The 21,256-nt window shown below is 37.2% G+C and overlaps 1 protein-coding gene across 2 annotated transcripts; it reads left to right on the forward strand.

Moving 5' to 3' along the window:
• Positions 1–1,010: 1,010 nt before the first annotated feature.
• Positions 1,011–20,591, forward strand: LGSN (lengsin, lens protein with glutamine synthetase domain). Of its 2 annotated transcripts, XM_065681462.1 has the most exons (5): positions 1,011–1,040; positions 6,604–6,666; positions 7,808–8,825; positions 18,281–18,459; positions 19,392–20,591. In XM_065681462.1, exons 1-5 carry the CDS (start codon positions 1,011–1,013, stop codon positions 20,589–20,591), a joined length of 2,490 nt encoding a protein of 829 aa, XP_065537534.1. The 2 variants fall into 2 exon arrangements, with proteins under 2 accessions (XP_065537534.1, XP_065537535.1); XM_065681463.1 differs by lacking the exon at positions 6,604–6,666.
• Positions 20,592–21,256: the final 665 nt, after the last annotated feature.

Consider the following 21,256-nt stretch of genomic DNA (forward strand, 5'->3'; position numbering starts at 1 on the left):
GGCAATTACAGAAATAACACAGATGGAGTCACAAAGTTCAGAGCTCTGGCCTTTCAGTGTTTCCAAGACAAGGAAGGATTTTTGGAATCACAGTCTGGGATTTCGGCACCTGTATTAATGAATTTCACTGGCAATACCTAAGATTTTTGTGAACTATAGCTCCTAAACCACAGTCATTATTTTGATGGGGTAATTTTAATTTTTTTTAAAAAGTATATTAATTAAGTATATTCCAACCTTAACATCATGCTTACTTGAGTATATTGATTGATCAGTTATTGGGAAGGGTTACTGTAAGCACACATGATATGGTCATTCTGTAATGTTGTATCAGCTAAAGGAACTTGAATGAAAAAATGTCAATTAAACATTGTCAAAGCCTGATAAATAAAAAAGCATGAGAAAGACAAGCTTAACTGTCTAATATTTACAATACTTTAAGATAGCTAATGCAAAAAAGACCTCTCCCCCCAATTTTAATACAGCTACATCCACCAATATTAACATGCAATCACCTAGAATAACAGGCTAGTACTACATGTTATTATTGCAATGATGTGCTGTGCCTTTCAAATCCCTGTCCATGTGCCTCAATAACATACTGTTGTTATAATGCCCAATGTAAGTTTTACCTCTAAGGAGCCCAACAATAGCTGGTGTTCCAGAACAGAAATGTTTTGCTACAGGACAAAAGCCTTTTGTGAGGAGAAAAGTTGAGCAAAACAATTTTATAAGCAGTTGTCTTTGTTTCCAGGCAGGCATGCAGCTAGTAATGTCCATTTGTCAATTTACTACTTTAGCACTGTTCCAGAAAGAGTTGCTCTTGGCCATGACACACTGGGATTGCTCTTTATGGTTCAACATCTGCTTGGCCTTCTGGGAAAAGAACTTTACAGCAATACCGTTTTAACTAACCTTTATTGTATCTGTGCCTATAAATACGGGATGTCTTTCTACTGGGTTTTTACTAGGCCATTTCTAATGGTGACCTGAACTAAAATGAAGTGGACATGAACAAAAAGGAAGGTCTCATTCAGCAGGTAAGAGACTGACTGTGAATGATTTCTAAGCAGATATGCTCATGTAAAATACTTTGTGCATCCACTTTAAGGTTTCAAGTAAGTAAATATTTCATTGTGAATGATATGCAAGACTTTCCATATATGTATGTTGAGAATGGTCTAATTCTGAAGCAAACACAAATCAAAGAAAGGCTTCTTCTTTAAGCCCAAACCCCTTGATTTGCTTCAGGAAGCAACTCTACCACATTTTAATTTCCTATTTCTTTCATGTACATTGATGAATTTCAATGTATCAAAAGTAATAAAAATAAAGGTCTAAAATCTGACCCATTAATATTCATGGGAAAACAGATTGGCTTTGGCTTCATTCATGTAAATAAAAGCAGCACAATTTGTGGACCAGTCTGACTTAAGGCTACTGACCTAAGTGGATCTGCTCAGTTTCTATATGAGTAGATTTTAAAACAGGTTCTGGTCCTGAATTTGCAAAATATACTCTTTTATAAAGTTAAAAAACCCCTAAACAGCAAGCAAGCAACAAGCAAACAGGCAAACAAAACAATAAAGAAGTGCCTGTTATTTTTATCTCATTGTGAAAACAAGAAATTAAAATGTTATTTTGAGAGAAAGATGTAATGTGGCTTGGAAATAGCTGCAGGCAGACTTCCTGAGACTATTAGACAATTTTATCAAGGTGAACAAATGGATACTTTAAATGCTAGAGATGCACCTAGTCTGAGTCACTGACTGCTTCCTAGACCATCTTTGTATATGAAAAGAGTCATAGAAATTAGACATAAAAGTCCCATAGATCATTAAGTCCATTCGCTTGCAAATGTCTTCCTGAGGATTAGTCAGCTGTTAAATGGATCCTGCTTTTAGCCCTCATTTACACTGCCACAAATTGGAGATGGCACCACCAGTGTACCTTTGTGGTACCAAATCACTTTGAAGGTGAGATCAGCTTCTTCATTTTGAGACTCTATCTAACTTTTTTTTTTTTAACATAGTACAGGTAGCACAGTCCAAGGGAAAATATTTGCAAATAACCTTGCCACAAGGTCAGCTCTGCTGTTCCAAGGCAGTGACATTGAGAAGCTCATCTAGTGATTGTTTATATTATGAATATTTTGGATGGGAGTACCAGTTTGTCAGATGTGAAAATAAGTGGCACAGTATTGTGTGCTACACTCATTCTGTTCATTTTCACACAAAGGACATTGATAATCTTGAGTATATTTTGAAGTTTCCAAGAAGAAAGGAGACTTTGTTTCTGCTCATATTGCCACACATCTTCCTGTGACCCATGGCAAGTTTGTGCTTCAGCTTCTCCACCTGCACAATAAGCACATGCATCTGATATTTATGCCACTTGTAGGCTTTTAACTAGAAGGTTTTTGTAGCAGTATATCACTCTCAAATAGCCACTTCATCTAACAAGGTCACTGAGGGAGAAATTAGTCATAGCAATATCTTGACAATGTGCTGTGATCTTCATGTCTTTGTCTTACAAGCCAGTGGTGTCTGTTCATCGTAGCACACGCTGTTTTACTGCTTCATGCAAGAGCTGAAATCCATCTCTGTGCCTGGAGCTACTCCCTGGAAATGTCTGTGTTGTTGTCCTCTGTAGGACTCTATGGTCAGACTCCCTTCTGGTGCAAATCTGCGTAGCTCCAGTGACTCCAGTGAAGCTGCATTAATTCCCAACAGTAGATAATTTGTTCCTGTGTCCCCTGCTCCTTCAATGCCTGGTTACTGAGGGAGCAGTTGGACAATGCTTTCGTCTATCAAGGGAAAGGGCAGGGAAAGCACTTGGGCATGGGTATACTTGCTTTATGGGTACTGTTGTGTAAGGTACTAGGAAGCATCCTATGGTGACTTCTAGTTTTTGAAATTTGTTACTAGACTGAAAGGTTAATTAAACTTGACTGTACCAACCTGGGGGAGCTGTAAAGGGTAACCTGGCAACAGCCAGAGTGGGCCAGGAAAGGTTTTTCATCATTCATGCTTTCATAGCAATTGAATTGTTTTGAAAAACTGTGTTCTTTTGAAATATAACTGGAAAAAGAAAAGTTCAAACAATGTGAATAATGTCATGCCAGCTCCACTTAACAATATTTTTAGATTTTTTTTTGATTGGAAATATTTTGTTTCAGTTTTTCAACATGAAAACTGAACATGGTTATTTCAATATTTTTCCTATCTATCTGATAGGAAAGAAAAAAAGAAAGGCAAACTTAAGTGAAGCAGTATAACTTTCCATAAATAAAAAATGCAGACAACAAAACTTTACATATTTTTTACTTTTCTGTTTTAGTTTCTCCTATTTTTGTAATTCTTAGCTATACCAGATTTTGACATTTTGCTGTTCTTTGCAAAATTAATCTTTCATTCTTGGAAAATCTTTAGCAGCTCAGGAAGAACATCACAATTTGACCTCTTCACAATCAGTTAAAATACTGTCTAGAGCTGGTTAATGATCTGAAACAAAACTGAAAATGAGAAAGTCCCTGAGACCCAGTACATTTTGCTGAGTGTTTGCTCCACTTTTTTGGGTAGCCAGTAGCAGGAACACTGGGTTATCTTGTTGATTAGATGTACAAAGGCTCCTGCTAGAGTTGTACCTTGCCTCTTTCACCTTCTTCTGTAATAGAAATCCTTCTGCAGCTATTCATCCAGTTACAAAGAACATCTTTTAAACTAAATCCCTTTTTGCTTTTGCCACCTCTCCCTTTCAAATGCTATAGTGTGAGTTTCTTCCTCTTATTTCCCTGTCTCTTTTTTCAATGTTTTTGAGAGAGATTTATAAACTGCAGTAGCATTTGCAGTCTTGCCTGAGGTCATGACACTAACAAAAAGTAGGAGAAAAAGAGAAGGTCCCCTCTGCAGTCTCTGAATTTGCCTCATCGAATATTACGGATGTATTTTCAGTAACCTATAAAGGCAAAATTTCAGGAATTGCCTTAGATTTTCACTTGTGTTTCACACACCAGAAAACTAAGCATGTATTATTCCTCCCAAAGGCAGCACTTTACATTTCCAAATGCTCTCAACCTGCAGGTTTACAGATGAACTGCCTTTTAGCAGTGCTGTATTTCATGATATAGCTAATGTTCTGCTTCAGAGCTTGTACAAAGCCTAAAAGTGAACACAAACTGATTAAGAAAAATTGCTTTAGATGTATGTTTTCTGTGTTACCACAAGCTATACAATGCCTATCAGCTGTAGAAGCCTGACAGCATGCCAGAGGTGGCATGTAATTGGGTTAAGTAGGGCGAGCAATTTAATCTGTAAAGTGCTGAAATACTTGCTGATACTGTCCTCTATTATCCTGTTCCTACCCATGTGGTGCTGTAATGTGTGAGTATAGCCTTTATGCTCCATTGATGACTGCGGATATCTAGACTCTTGGGTACCCAAAGTACAGAGTAGGTATCTAGTAAAGATAAGCAAAACTGTTATTTGTATGAACTGAAGTTATCCATAATGGGATATGAAGTCTCATCCATCCCATCTAGTGTAGGACTTGCGCTTGTCAACCTCTACTGAAACCCTACCAGACACAGAGCCCCAGTGCTGAAGGGATTGGTGTACCAACACTAGTTACAGTACTAGAGAAAGAAGTCTTGATGGAAATCAAAACTTGTGGCAGTTCTAATACCTGTAAATGATAATTAAATAGAATCTTTAGAATGAAAAATCTTAATCTCAGATCGGTTCCATAATGTGGCCCACACTGCTTACATGTTGGACCTAATCCTTCCGGCAGGAATATTTTAGTTACCATGCATATGTTCAGAGATCTACAATAGGGAGAACAGGAAAAAACTTAATCCAACGTTAAATTTTTCAGTGGTAATTTTTGAGCACAGAGAGTGGGAATACATTATAAAGCAGAAATGCAGATGGTGTTATGACTATGTTACTGGTTTCAAGTTATTCAAAGGAAACAGAACAGTTCTGAAAACTTCCTAAAGTAGAAATCAGGATATTGTAATGACAGCAACCTCTGCCACAGAGGATAATTAAGAAAATATTTTTCATGAAAACATTAAAAAATACAGTCTTTTTGTGACTGTAGCTTTCATAGCTAGATCTCTTCTTTCTCTCAAAAATAATTTTATACATCTAGAAAAGTAATTTGAGGCCTCTTTTATTTCAAAATTATTTGGGTTTTCCATTAGGCAGATGCTAGTTCCTCCACCCCTACTCTCTCTCCCCCCACCAGCTTCATTCACTTTCCTGTATTACTAAAGGAGGTGTTAAAATTCTCCATTATAAGCAGGTTTTTGCCTGGTTTATTATTCAGAAAAGTTCCTTTGTTATATTTGTATTCCATAGTAACACAGAGCTGGAGGAATTAGGCCTATTCTACATGGGTGAATGTGTAGAGGTATCAGCAATATACCCAGAATTGTTTTGTGGTGTTTATATTACAGTATATTATGGGAATATACCAAAATCTTTAGATGAAGAAATGGGTTCATTAAAAACTGAAAGCTAAAACTGGGGTAAACAAGGAATTATGTTGTGAATGAGGCAGTTACTGTGTTTGATTGCAAGTGAGCATCACAAGCATTGTCAAGATATGTGCATGGGAGTTGCAGGCACAGGCTGCTTCCTCCCTGTAGAGCTGGCAGCCAGCTCCCTTTCACATTAACAACAATGCCCTGGCAAGCTCCCAGAGTAGCTGTAAACAGCATGTCACAGAAATTTAGAGAAAGGGGGAGAGAGGAAGGAAATACTTCTATGAGCCTCTGTTAAAACAAAAGTCATAAGCCTTTTTTTGACTATAAAATGATGGAAAATAGCATAATGAGAAAATTGCAAAAATAGGGAGGAATAATATAGAAAAAGGGAGGTGTTAATGACCTTAATGGAGGCCATGTCGAAGGAGGTGATCCTGCCCCTCTACTCTGCTCTTGTGAGACCTCACCTGGAGTACTGTGTGCAGTTCTGGTGTCCTCAACATAAAAAGGACATGGAACTGCTGGAACAAGTCCAGAGGAGGGCCACGAGGATGATCAGGGGACTGGAGCACCTCCCATATGAAGACAGGCTGAGAAAGTTGGGGCTGTTCAGCCTGGAGAAGAGAAGGTTGCGTGGGGACCTCATAGCAGCCTTCCAGTATCTGAAGGGGGCCTATAGGGATGCTGGGGAGGGACTCTTCATTAGGGACTGTAGTGACAGGACAAGGGGTAACGGGTTAAAACTTAAACAGGGGAAGTTTAGATTGGATATAAGGAGGAAATTCTTTCCTGTTAGGGTGGTGAGAAACTGGAATGGGTTGCCCAGGGAGGTTGTGAGTGCTCCATCCCTGGCGGTGTTCAAGGCCAGGTTGGATGAAGCCTTGTGTGGGATGGTTTAGTGTGAGGTGTCCCTGCCCATGGCAGGGGGGTTGGAACTAGATGATCTTGAGGTCCTTTCCAACCCTAACTATTCTATGATTCTATGATTCTATGTAACTGTTTCCTTCCATATGCACATCAGATGTTGCTGCCTTCTTTTCTATGTGCTTTTGTCTGCCAACAGGAATCTCTTTTGCCTTATCCAAACTGGCATTCACTTTGCTTTTGTGCAGACCCCTATTTCTTTTGGAAACTCAGAAACTGGAAAGAGTGCAGATTATTCCTTTGTGGAAAAGGTAAAGAATGGCTTAATTCAGAGAATATATCTTGATCTCCCAGTGTTTTTACAGGCGTTAATTCCAGCTTAACCCAAACAAACCAAGGACTGCTGGTTAAGCTACTGAGTCTTAAACACATGCCTGAGTAGGTATTCAGAGGCAATATAACTGTGATTGGTTACAGAGTGATTTATATTTTGGTTAAACCATATTAAAAGGTCTATTTTAAGACATCATGAGGTGGAGAATTCATGAAGTACCTTTGATAGTTTGTGAAGTAATTAATCACCCACAATATTAAAATGACCACTATTTTTTAATTTGAATGCATCTGGTTTTGATTTCCTATTCTTTTCCCAGTCAACATCAGGTTAATCACACTTGTGTTAGTAGTATCAGGATACTTAGGAGAGACAATGATCCAGACACTTCTTGATATTCTTTAGGATAATGCAGGCAATTAATTTTTATATCTCCTTTTTGCACCTTCTCTACATGATTACAACCATTTTGAAATCTGTTCCTAGCACTACAATGTAAACCATATCAATGCCATAGATAAAGGTAAACATCATCTTTTGGTTCTTTCCCATTTATGCATCCAAATATGGGTTTGTCCTTTTTATCACTGCCCTGAAGGTTCAGTTTTTGGCCAAATTAGATCCTGAAATTAATTTAAAAGCTGTTTATTTTCAGGTTTCACTCCCCATACTTACATGGATTGCCAGTGTTCTGTGTTTCAGGACAATAAATTTTCTTTAAATATACAAATGCTTTTAATATGAACAAAAATAAATTTACATGTAATTCTTAATATACATATTTTTTCACATTTAAAGGTCACATGTGAGAAATGTTTGAGAAATGATGTCACACAGTGTACAATGTCTGTATTTTAATACACTAAATCTGAAAAAACCCTAAACTATAAAGGTATTTTCACCAATTTTGTTCTTAAACATAAGAGAAAGAATTATGTGAGATTTTTTTAAAATCGAAATAGCAGAATTTGAGGGTCAGTAAGTGTCCACAGAGACCTCCATCGGCAAGAATTAATGGAAGTGCTACAAGGTAAATGCAGCTGTTGGTTGTACTCTATTGCTATATTCTGTTTCATTCATGCCTGTTATTTGGTTGTATATTTTGTTGCTGGTTACAGAACACATCTGAAAGGGACAATGATGAAGTTGATGGCAACAATATATGTGGTTTCAGAAAGAAAAAGGGAGTCAAAGGTCCTACAAAGTACATTCCTCCTCTAGAAAATGTGAAGATGGAGCTGTCCTGCACTTCAGAAATCTCAGATCCCTGTCCTCGACGAGGAACTACTGGTTGCTCAGGACCACCATCAGACCCATCTCTTCAAAACCTGACTAGCTTTCCTTTAATACAGAAGGACACAGGGGGCAGTGGCAGTTCTTATACTGACAGCAGTGTGAAAGAAAACATGTCTGGAGAAACACGAGAAAAACAGGAGAATGATGGCACTGGGAAAAGAATATTAGGTCAAATAGATGAGGAAATCAATGCAACAGCTAAACCAGAGCAGCACACAGGTGTGCAACCTGCAAGGAGCCCAGGGAAAACTGTGTGCGCAGAGTCAGCTTGCAGGGGAGAGTGCGATGAGAAGGCAGAGAGTAAGCAAGAACAGGGTGGGGTGGAAGAAAGAGATGTCAAGTTTCACATGACAAAGATGGGCTCCCTGGGTGGTACTGTATCCACACAAGGATGTGGTACTGCAACCACACAAGGACACGGTGCTGCAAGGTCCTTCCAAAGGGCACCTGGCCTTTCTAAACAAAGCCTGCAAGAGCTGAAAAACCTGCTGAGTGAAGGTTCTCTGCCTGCTCCTAGGCCCAATTACAGTGGCAAGGCAGGTGGCCCTTTCCCTCAGAAAAACATAAAACCCCATGACAGGACAGCTGACAAGCAGGGCCGACCCTTTGAGACTTTTAGTCCCCATTTTGGAGAGGAGAACCGAAAGTACCACAGCTTCCACAAAGAGGGAGTGGGGCAACAGAGCAAACCTCTGCTGGTCCTCAGCTCTGCCGGCTCTGATCAGCAGCAACCAGTGGGAAGCAATGTGGATCAACTCATTCTGGGACTACCTGCAGCTTCTCCACATGCAGAAAGCAATGCTCCCGAGATTCCCTTTGACTCCTCTGCAGACCATGCTGGTAAGGATATTTAAACACCACCTGCTGTTCTGTTAAAGAAAATGCTCCTATTGTTGTTTTGTGGGGTTTTGTTAAGCAGTAAGCTTTAGTCAGAGCTAGCACATGAGAGAATTGTTGCCTGTGGTTTCTGTGTGATTGGGATGGATCAGAAGTTGTGCTCTATGTCTATGCTCTTTTTCTTAAAGTAAAAATATTCATGAAGTTCAGCTGCCTGCCAAAACCTGCCACACACAAGTGGTCATGTCTTTTTCACTACAACTGAAATATTTCCTCATTTGAACTGAGCACAGGAAACATTTCCCAAAAGTGTGCTGGACACTGCAAAGCCCTGATGGCGTCTGGGATTCTTAAAGTGTCCTTTTTGTTAACCTTTCCAGCAGCAGAAATTGCTCCCATGTAGGGATGATGTGTTCAATATATGTCCTGTGGGAGGACTGAAATGCAAAAACATCTCATATAAACTATAGGGGAAGAAAAGCAAATGAAGCAGAGAACTTCCACTAATCTTCATGCTGTTCAATAAGTCCATTTTGGAAGTGTTTATAGAGCCAACTAATTGCTACTAATATGCTGTGATTTCTTAGAAACTGTAAAAGCTATACTACAGGGCTAGCTGGATCAGCAAACTGAAAGCTACCATTAGCTATGATAATGTAATGGGATTGAGCAGTTCCTTGTTTTGTGTCTATTCCAGGAAGCACACAAAAAACAATTTGCCAGTTGAATAGGTATCAGAATAATAAGTTTCTGGTAGGAGCATCAGGCTCGGATCATACTATCAGCTCTTCAGGATAGGCATCTTACCCTCTGACTTATCTCCCTGATACAAAAAATACGAATCTCTTCATTGATAAAATACTTTGTCCATCATTAATTATACAATAAAATATAATAGTAATGATTAATTTTTACAACAATATTAAGTTATCCTGTTTCTTTTTTTGTTTTCTAAGTCTCCTTTCAGATGGGTAGACATACTGCTATACATACTCTGAAAACAGAAAATCTGAATATATAAATGTTATTGGCTACAGTAGGATTTCTCAGTAGACATATTGTATAACCCAGTTTGAACAAGCCTGAACAAGATACTGATGAACATTATCAGTCCTAACTCAGGGCACTGCATGAAAAATATAATGCTTTGAAAAGATATTTCATGCTTAAATCACTCTCTATTCATGTCTATAGGAATAAAGAGATTAGAGAATTATTTCTCAGCCTACACTTGATGCTTTTGATTCCAAAAGTTTTAGAATCTCATGAGGTTTGGATTCCATTTGGCTTTGACCAAACAAATTGTAGGGCTCAGTGTGTGTTTCCACTAGTAAACGGAGCGCAGAGAAATAGTTTCTACTTAATTTGAAATGTAGGTGTTTGAAATTTAGTTTTCATTGACTACATTCAGTAACTTCAGAGAAGACATTTTTAGATAAAATTCTGCACTCTCTAATGAGCCTTTGCATAAAGAGTATTTAATTGCTGCCAGTGATAAATTATTAAAAATGATAAGATAAAATCATAAATATTTCATTTTTATGACTAAAATATTACCTTAAATATTTTAGTTACTGATGTGCCTGAAGTCTTGGATCTAAACATATCTTGACACTGAGTATATATGAAATACAGTGTCTTGTAATTGGGAAGTTTTTAAATATTTGTACTTACTCAAATTGCAACTCTTGATCCAAAATATCTGGAAAAATTACAAGAGGTTGTATTTCAGATCTACTTAATGTCGTGCTGTGGCCAGCGCCAGAACATACCTTATTGTTTTAAAAGTACACAGTTAAGGGACAATCTATAGATGATGTCAGCATTAAAAAAGCTAAGACATGTAGCTGAGCTTTGCTGTTTCAGTGTACTGCAGAGAACTGAAATACAGTCATGCTTGTTACATGGTTAACATCCTTCTGAAATAATAAATCTATATATTTTTTCAAAATTCTGACTGGAAATTGTGAAAATATTACTGACCATGCATTTTGTCCATTGCTTGTCAGGACTTTTATCTGAAGTTCTTGGACATGGGGAATAAAATAATAGAAAACAGACATACATGCAAGTTATTTGGGCCAGTACGAAAAATATTACTTGGGCAGTGTCAGTGAAACTGGAGCTGAAGCTATAGCTAAAGCTCTTTTAATCTAATTCATCACCATGGAAAGATAAAAACTAACACATGTAGCTAATTAGTCAAACATACTGACTACACCAACCGGAATTTAGGAAGTTTATTTGCTTATATCTCTATATATGATAATGATGCACACTTCTGCAAATTAGTATGCAGTCATTAATAATTGTGTATATAGCGTAATACAGCACTTCATAACATCCACATGCACACACATGAATGCATACATGCAGTATATGTATAGCGTACACAGCGCAGAATGTAAGTTCTGTAAGAATGTAATATTGACCTCTCTGAACTTAGATGTTTTCACATCTGCTCTGCATGCTACTAAGTTTAATAGTATAAATAGTATAAATGTATAAATAGTATAATTTAATGGTATAAATACTATGATAGCCAGAGAGGAGTCCAAAGAAAATAACTTTATTTGAGCAATATGAAGTTCCCAAGAATCATGGTGCACCACATTGTTGGGCTTCTCTTTGTCGCTTGAGAATATGGGCTGCCAACCCCAGGTACTTCAAATGACTTGTACTGTGTATGGTGAGAGGGACCTGCAGATCCTGGTGGTACCACACAGGCTTAGGAGAAATCTCTCCTCTGAACCTTATGAGACAACAGAGTCTCCATGTAGCCTGATTCCACACTAGAATCAGGCTGTCACCCGAGACTTCAAATTCCCTTTGTATCTCTTGGTCTGTAGCTAGGATAAAATGTTTGTTAAAATCTGCTTACGTGCAGACTGCAGAGCTGCGACCCAGAAACATGAACACCTCCAGGAGTAGGTCCTCTCAACAGGGCTCATCTTCTGGAGCACATACCAAGTGAGGCCATGTAAATATGACCAGCACAGAATCAGGAACTGCTGGAAGGAGAGCAAAATTTCTGAAGAAGGAAAATAAGTCTACACTGTAGCTGCAGGCATCGGTAGCTACCTAGTGGCTGTTGAAATTTCAAGTGCACAGATAGAAAAGGTTTGAACGCTTCAAGAATCACATGAAATGTTATGCAAACGTTAACCCCAAACACAAGGTTCCTTTGCTAAACTGTGATTTTAAAGAAAGCGTATCAAGTAGATACTAACAGACTATATTTCATACTTAAGAGTGGATGTCATCAGTCCTAAAATTAATTCTCTTTTCTTTTACAATGAATAACCTCATCTTGTCACGTTAAACTTGTTTAAAGCTCTTATTTTTAGTAATAATGCAGTCACAAATGAGAATACCTAGTATTTAGGGGTAGAACTATGAAAAGAAGACTTCAGCAAAACAAGTATCTCAGGCCTTTTGCTGCATTGAAATTAAGAAATTTGTCCATACACTTTTCAAAAAATTTGAACTCTCCCTGTGATTTCACTGTCCTTTGTGCTTACCTGGAAGCACTGATTGTGTTCAGTAAGTCCAGCCAGTGGTGAAGAAAATAGAAACAGAGACTCTTCGGGAGCTGTTAAGTGGACAATCAGATCAGTGGACACTTCATATTCACTGCTTCTGCAGTCATTCCTGCAGAATAACTAGTCTTACTTTGGGGGGTTACTTGGGACTGTGTTTTTCAATTGCTACTCTTCTCTGCTTTATATTTGATACGATCTGCACTGGGTTTGCATCTCTCCTAAAGCGAAAGTCCAAAGCCATATTGTTCCTTCATGTTCCTTCCTCATTTGCAAAAGTCTATTGAGCCGCCCTACCTGCAGTTCAATATATTTTTCCCAATATTTCTTTTTCTGCATTTTGAACTTGAACAGAGCAGGGATGAAGCTTCACTCTTTTCTAAACCGTCTTGATTGTCCTTATTTTCTGTTGAAAGAAACGTATTTTCCACCCATTTCTTTCCTTTTCCCTCTAAACTGAGATATATACAACTTTTTTCTTTTTTTACCTCACATGCCTTAAAAGCAACTATTTTCCTTTAAAGCATACCAAAGATCTCAAGTTCTTTATCTTCCATACCTGAAATAGCTGAAATCTTCCTGCTCTGTGACTCTATGATTTCCCATTTTTTCCCCTCAATCTATACGAAACAAAAAAACACTCAGACAGCACTTTCATCCCATTTTTCTGATCAATTTTGTCCCCTTTCAGGTAAGATCCAACTCATCTGTCTCTATTGCCTGCAGTTAGCTAGTCATCCTGTGACTGTGTGAGAAAGATGCATTCAGACCCACCCCCTGGAAATGCTTATTTTCTTTCTAGTAATAATGAAAGATTGCCAAAACCATTTAGTTTAGACTGAGTGTAAGGGTAATGTAAGCATTCTTTGCTTGACGTCTCTGTCATCCACCTCTCCTTCTACAACACATTCGAGAAGAGCTTACTCCTTACCTTCAGTACCATGCAAAAATCTTCTCTTCCTTAAATAACCTTGCTTCCCATTAGACCTCATTCGCACCCAATTTTTTAAAATTAGGTCAAACATTTTCAGACCAGAAGGGGCTACCTAGTTTGTAATAGTGTATATCTTAGTTCATGCAACTTTGCTCAATGGTTTGTTGCTGAAATCCAAATTTTCCATTTGAGTTTGAAGAAAGGCATGCCACTGTAGATGCATCATATTTGGTATTATTAGTTAGGTGGTTCCAGTGGGTATTACACACCTTAATTTTTTTCAGACACCTGCATATTTTGTTTTCAAATCTTCTTGCCTAGGTGGAATATTTTCTAACCTTTTTGTAAAACTTTGAACATTTTCTCATTCAGTAAAGAAAAGCCATTTTAATAAAATGCCTCACAAAATAAAAAAGTATAGGTGATTTATTTTATCTTTCATCTACTGAAAATAAAATCTTATTTTGTATTCAATTCTTCATAATGTAGCTCCTCTAAGAAACTGTATCGTGTTGCTGTCATACAGTTGCAAAAAATAATTCACGGATGATTGAAGCTGTTCATTGGTCTCTAAATTGCCTATAAAACTCTTTAAAAAGAGCTGAGCTTCCCCATTGCCATATCAGTAAAAAAGCCTTTATAGTTAAGATTAAAAAAGAAAGCAGATTATCATGAGACAAAGAAACTGATGGGAAAAAAGTTGAAATTATCAATACCAAACAGATCAGGGAAATGTATTTAGTGCTTATATATTTATTACTCTGTTAGTGTAGTTGCTGGGGAGCAAAAATATGAGGTAAGAAACAACTTTTTATGTACTTGACTGCAGAAATCAAATACTTTAGTGACCTATCAGTAAGCATTTTTGGTCAAACTTTTGGGTGATAAAGAAATATAAATTACATAATGTTTTCAACTGAAAATGCTTCTAATCACTATTCACATCAACAGTACTTATCAAAGGTAGCCCAATGCTCATGTCTATTTACTATGTTAAAAACCAAGTCGGAATAAAAAATACAGGCTTTAAAAACTAGCAATAAGAACGATAGCTAGCATAGGAAAAGCTGTCACATAAGGTTTCAGAAACAGAGGCTGCTAATGTTTGAAGAAAAATATGAGAACAGTAAGTAACATGATGTACAAATCAGATAGACTGTCTGTTCTTAAATACCCAAACTGGAGTCCTGTAAGGAAGAGCAGATGTATTTAAATTAGTACTGACAGGAATTTCCAAAGGAGTTAGAAGAGTGCAGATGTGCAGTTACACTGTGGGACTCATTGCTAGTGGTTATCATCAGCACAATGTATCTGTTTTTATAAAGGGTGTCAGTATTCACACAGGTCTTCACAGCACCCAGTGTTAGATTTCCTAGGATGAAGAAGAAATTAAGACAAATTTGAATATTAACCTTCCTGCTCCTAATGACAACCCCATTTTTAGTGAGGAACTGCAAAACCTACTCTGTTTAGACAGATTAGTTTGGAAAGAACACCTTGCATTTCCTGTTAATAGCTGGTGCCAGACAGCAATATGTGATGAAACGCTGCCTTGACTGACATGGCAATTCCTATACTTGCAAAGGTTTTTATTTCCCTATTGCTCTGAGATAGTAGTGAGTGTCACAGTGTTCCAGAGAGCACAGGGATGTGTGCTCTGACACTGTGTGGGACTCATGCATGCTGAGACCCTGTCCCACAGACGTCAGGAGGGTGTGCGCAGCTGCTGGTGGAGAGCCAGTGGGAGGAAGAGACTGGGGAAGGACTGAATCTCCTTCTCCAATGTATGATCCATATCTGAAGTCTACCTGCTAGTGTCTGCTGTTATTGCCTTATGTTACATTGGTGGTTGTGCTTCACAGTGAAGAGTTTCCTATATTACCACATTTGTTACGTCAGCCTGTTCCTGTCATTGTGAAGTCCCCTGGCAACATGTAGCACGTCCTTTTTGTTTCGTCAGTTTGGCACGGTCACCTCCTACAGAGCTGTGAAATTGTTTGGTTTAGCTGCAGTGTGATTTAATAAGGGACCATGGGAAAGGATTTCTTTGAAGTGCACTTTTTCTGTTGTGGCGCTTTTCTGTTGTTGAGAAGATAGAGCTGATATTAGCAATTTGCCCTGGCCTGATGTCAGCTGCCCTCAGCAATCTAAATTATTTCAATGTTAGCAACCTAAGAATGGCACCACTCTTCCACAGTAAAGAATAATAATACAATTTGTATAATTTGGAGATTTTTTTGAGTAATATTGTTAGTTATGTGCTATTAATATTTTTAAATATATGAAGATAATTTGATTGTGTTTGAAGATATTTTGTACTAATTATGAAAGAATTATTGTAATACTACTTGTTTCTCAGTGGCAACTTAAATGGGAAATACAGACAGAACCATAGAAAAACAAACTGCTTTTCTGTGTCCTACTAATTTGATATAGATATCTAAGAATCTGTATGTACCATTCTCCTTTGGTGAATGGTGATCATTTTGAAAGATGACCAGTCTGGATTTATATTTGATTTTCAAAATGAAAATCTGAACCAAAATCTGAGCATCTTGTGAAATTTACATACATGTTTCCACAAGTAGGTTTTCTGGAAAAAAACCCAAAACAAAACAAAACAAAACAAAACAAAAAGCCACTATTTTTAGGGATCCAGAGAGCTTGGAAAACAGTATACTCATGAACACAATCCTCCCTCACAAGAATGTAGGACTTTTAGACTGTGTATCTCAATCATCTAGACCTATCTAATATCTATTAGCTACTTTACCTCCAGCAGCTAATGCTCTGGATAATGACTGTATGAACTGAAAAAAGGCAGAGTACTCAATTCCCTACTATACGTTTCCAAACTTTATTCCTCATTGGCTTCATGGGCTTAGTTTGCCAGTGATTCATTTAGTGGCTACCAAGAAAATACATTCTGGGACCTGTGTTAGAGAAAAGTAAGTATTGTCAGCAGTTATTAATGAAATATTATTTAAGAAACAAATCCAATTTAATGTTTTCAAAAATCAGTCAGAGATATGAAGTCATTATGGTATTTTACATTTATCATACTACTTACAGAACTTATTATTTCTATATGAAAGATAATCTGCAAATAATATAACAGATGAATTGCCTCTAAAATGTATGTGAAAGCTGTGGGAGTGTTTTTATTGATTATAACAGATTTTGGATAAAAGCTATTGTAAATTAATAAATATCTGTCTTTTGGTTAGCGGGCTGTCTACACTGGTATATAGCCTAATTTCAGACTACTAGTAGACCAGTATATAAATTTTAGTCTCATAATTTAGAAAGATCTATCATGGATCATAACAAGTCCAACTGGAGAAAACAAATTTTTTCTTCTTTAGTTAATAATTTTGCTTGCTTAATGTCTTTTAAAAAGTGACTTTATAGGAATTTTCTGTTAATTTATGTGATATCATATAATCCAATGATTTATTTATGCTTTTATGCAAATAAATTTAGCTTGAAAATTACCTGACATTGGTAGATGTTTAAATCAAGTATATCTGTAGTTTTACTTTTAAAATAAATTCATACACAATATAAACACATTCAAATTTGTGTGTTCTTAGCTATTTCATATAATTTCTATATCTTAGGAATACTGATTTAAAGAATTACACAGGTCAAAGTTGTTGTTTATTGTGAATTATATGTTTTTAACCTGAAAAAATATTTGTTCAGTAGGTGTAAATTTAAAAGGCAGCATTTCAGGACATTGTAAGAAATACGTGCAAAATTTGTGTCAAAACCTGACAATATTCTTATGTGAAGTGCTGCCGGTAAAACTTTACTTTTAATAATATGAAAGCATAAAAATCTCTATGTGACAGGTGGTAGACAGGAAATGTAACGTGTAGAATAAGGGATTGACCACTGCTTATAAAAAGGCAAAAACCTCAGACTTCTGTCCCTGGAGTTGGTATTGGAGAGATCAGGAGTATTCCATCAACCTTCATGGCGCTTCAGCACAAGGCTTTTAACTTCCACTTGAAGGGTGGTGGTGAATTGTTGCTGTTAGTGTTCTTTCACTGTGGATCTGAAAAATCTGCAAAAATTCATCTGATTGCAGCCTCAGGAATAATGGAGGGCTTTCCTCCCTGAAATGTAGAAAGAAATATTTTTTTCCACATTTTTCATATCTTAATATAAAATGTTACCCTTGGTCTTGTTAGTTTATTGACTAAATGAGAATGAATACCTTATGTAGTTTAACTTGAATAGTAATACGTAGATACTCAAAAGAAAAGCAGGCTGTGAGATCGAGAGGTTTGTGAGAGGATGTGACTGTGCCCAGCTCTCTGATCCATTACAGAACTTACACTCAGATGTTACTGCTTTCACGTCAAGAAGTTTATACAGTTCTACAGCTGCTGTAATATGGTTAAGACAGCTCTATAACAGCAAATGCATAAATGCATAAACTTCTCTTAAAAGTCTGCTGCCTGTGGTGGAGAAAATGGCAGACCTCCTCCGGAGGTCTTGAGAAAGGTTCAGTAGGAGACAAGTGCCCTTTTTATCATGTTTCTGTATCCATGTCTTTTTTCAAGAGAATTGACATAATATAGCACCTGAATTCTATCAGTTTTTAGTGGGAAATATGTAACTGGCTCTCATTTGTGCTCCTAAAAACACTCAACAGCTGAGGTATCCCTCAGTAATTCCTGGCTTTTCCGTATGATTCCCCTGTGTTCTCTCATCAACTTGAAAAAAAGTTTAAGTTATAGGCCATTCAAAAAAATAAGGGATTTTGTACACATCTTGGGGGTAAGGGAGTGGGAGGAAAGGTGGGTGGGAAGGACGGGGTAAGTGTGTTTATTTACAAAAATGTTTCATGACTCATATATTTTTCTTATTTTCACTTTTACACTCCATGGCACAGTTTCCCACTATTACACTATGAAACAGCTTGTATTCCAGCATTCATTATTTTGCTTGATGTGACCATTCTTCTTCACTTATAGCATCCAGCAGAGAGCCTGATGTAAACGACCTTGGAAGTCCAACTCTCCTTCAACTGTTCTCTCATATTGAATTTATTAAGCAGCAGATGGCGAGGGACAACGTACAGTTTGTTAGATTTGAATCAATAGACCTCCATGGTGTGTCGAGATCAAAGAATATTCCTTCTCGCTTTTTTCATGTAAGTTTTTTTTGGTTTCTGACTGTATCTTTATGTGTTTTCATGGCCCTGTCCTTAATTTCTATGGGTTTTTTTTGGGTTTTTTTTTTTTTAGTGGGTTTCTTTTTGATTTTTTTTTTTTTTCATAGTGCAGGCCGAAACTCAAACTCAGAATAAATTGTTTGTTCCTTCCACTTGTTGATGCTCCCAAAGGATCTGGACATTATTCCATTGCTGCAATCTATTCCACTGTCCCAGATAGTAATCTAATTAAATAAGGCTAGTAATTTCAATTCTTTGGACCTCTAATAATCTCTTCCTTCAGGATTATTTTTTCAGGTTCAATGCATTATAAAGATTTTGGTTTATTGCACATCACGAAATTGCAAAAAGAAGGGAGTATATACTGAATGAAAGAAAATGACTGAATGAAAATTCTATTAGCCATGAGAAATTTTATAGTCATCAATCACCTGAAGATACTATTGAGTTGCATGATGACTTAATAGCAATATTTGCCGTATTAATGATTCAGAAAATCACTTGGATCTATGTAAAGGAAATGCTCAGAGGATATGGAAGCCTAATGTAGTAACTATAAATAGAAGTTTGACTTGCAAAGTTCGCACCTAACTGGTGATGCCCATAGTTGTATAAATACCATGCAAGGTAAGTGTAAACATCATTTTAGTTCTTTACAGAAATTTAAAAAATGGTCATTGGGATATTTGGTGCCAGGGTTTACATACTAACCTTGTAGAAAGCTGTTTTGCTTCATAACGTCAAAGTAACTGGCTGTTGCTCTTCACTCCAGTGATCACTGCATTTCAGTGTTCTTTTAGGAAAAATACAGTTGTTCTTACTGAGAATCTGGGGTTTATATATTTTACACATGTAAAAATACTATTGATTTCTTTTCTCATTTGTAATCTGGCATTCTGCTCTGTGTTTAGGAGAAAGCCATTCATGGTGTTGCCATGCCCAGAAGTTACCTTGAGCTGACACTGAATCCTAAAGATAATGAATTAGACTACATAAATGCAACCAATTTTAATTGTGATATAATCCTGAACCCGGATTTATCAACGTTTCGAGTACTACCCTGGACTGAGCAGACTGCAAGAGTGATATGTGATTCCTTCACTGTGTTGGGTAACCCCCTAATGACCTCACCAAGGCACATTGCCAAGAAACAGCTGAGCCAGCTTCAGGACAATGGCTTTTCTCTGTGCTCTGCCTTCACTTATGAATTTTGTATTTATGGCATTACTGAGGTTGTAAATTCAAAGACAATATCCTTTCCTGCAGCCACGATACTAAATAACCATGACCAGACTTTCATTCAGGAGCTCATTGAAGGAATGTATTATGCTGGTGCCAACATTGAAAGCTTTTCTTCTTCCACTGGGCCTGGGCAAATGGAGATCACTTTTCATCCAGCATTTGGCATAGATGCTGCTGACAGTGCTTTCACATTTAGAACAGGCATTAAAGAGGTGGCTAAGAAGTATAACTATGTGGCTAGCTTTTTCTCAGAATCAGGATTCTACAACTCAGGGGCTCTGTCACATAGCCTGTGGGATTTGAATGGCCAGAAGAATTTGTTTTCTGCTGGTTATGGAGTTGAGGAGCTCTCAGATATTGGAAAAAATTGGCTATCAGGTCTCTTGGCACACGCAGCAGCTATCAGCTGCTTGATGGCTCCTACCACCAGCTGCCGTAAGCCTTATTCTAAATACAGTAAGGAATCAAAGGAGACTGTAAATGCAAAATGGGCATATAATGATAACAGCTGTGCCTTTAATGTCAAATGTCATGGTGGAAAAGGCACTCATATAGAGAATAAATTAAGTTCTGCTGCAGCAAACCCTTACCTGGTGCTTGCTGCTACTATTGCTGCAGGTCTAGATGGAATAAAGAGAGAACTTAGGTATGATGATATGCTCCAAGAAGAAAATCACACTGCTGATCTGAAACATTCATCAGTCCCTCTGAAACTAGAAGATGCTCTTGTTGCACTCAAGAAAGATTCTTGCATTAAGGAAGCATTAGGTGAAACTTTTATCCGATACTTTGTTGCTATGAAACATTATGAGTTAGAAACTGAAGAAATGGATAGCGAAAGAAATAAATGCTTGGGGTATTTTATTTAGAAGAGTACTATTCTGTAGTGATGCTGTGTAAATGCATACAGCAAATGGCTAAGAACCTTGAAATTATTAAATATATTTCAAAATGTTTTTAAGCATTGAACTATTTCCCCTCCTTTGTATAGTACATGGTGATCGCATTTTACTTTCAGTGTATATTCAGGACAATGCAAAAACTGATATTCATGAAATAGCATTAATAGGCTTTTAAAAAGGAGGGTAGTATTTTATTTTTTTTAATTGAATAAGCCTGCTGATGAAAAGAAGAAAAGATGAAGGTGAAATTGTGAAAAGCAACTGCAATAAGACTGTGTAATATGCAGAAAGGTAGAAATAACAGGACAGTGCAGGGGGACAAAAGAACTGAGGCAGGAGAGGAATTTCTTGTTCAGCATAGTTATGGGATTTATAGCCAGTAGCTAAAGGATTGCTAAACCAGAAGAATCTGACTTTGGTTTAAAATCTAGGCTAGAATGATGAACGCTGTAGAGAGAGGCAAATAACTGGGGCTGTAGAACCTGGGAGTCAGGAATCAGTATCCTAAATCAGTATCCTAATTGCCATAAATAAAAAGACAGGAGGGATTATAAAATAATCTATACATCAGGAATTCCACTGCTGAAGAATTTTGCAACACTTATAGTGAATAAAGATATTTAAACAAATCA

The sequence above is a fragment of the Lathamus discolor genome, chromosome 5, assembly GCF_037157495.1.
Source record: "Lathamus discolor isolate bLatDis1 chromosome 5, bLatDis1.hap1, whole genome shotgun sequence".
Taxonomy (NCBI): domain Eukaryota; kingdom Metazoa; phylum Chordata; class Aves; order Psittaciformes; family Psittacidae; genus Lathamus; species Lathamus discolor.

Bases quoted from the DNA above. Each gene is read 5' to 3' on its own strand.
- LGSN (XM_065681462.1), top strand. From the start codon at position 1,011: ATGAACAAAAAGGAAGGTCTCATTCAGCAG. The intron at 6,667-7,807 runs GTAAAGAATGGC...TGCTGGTTACAG, and splicing joins ATTATTCCTTTGTGGAAAAG to AACACATCTGAAAGGGACAA. The intron at 18,460-19,391 runs GTAAGTTTTTTT...CTCTGTGTTTAG, and splicing joins TTCCTTCTCGCTTTTTTCAT to GAGAAAGCCATTCATGGTGT.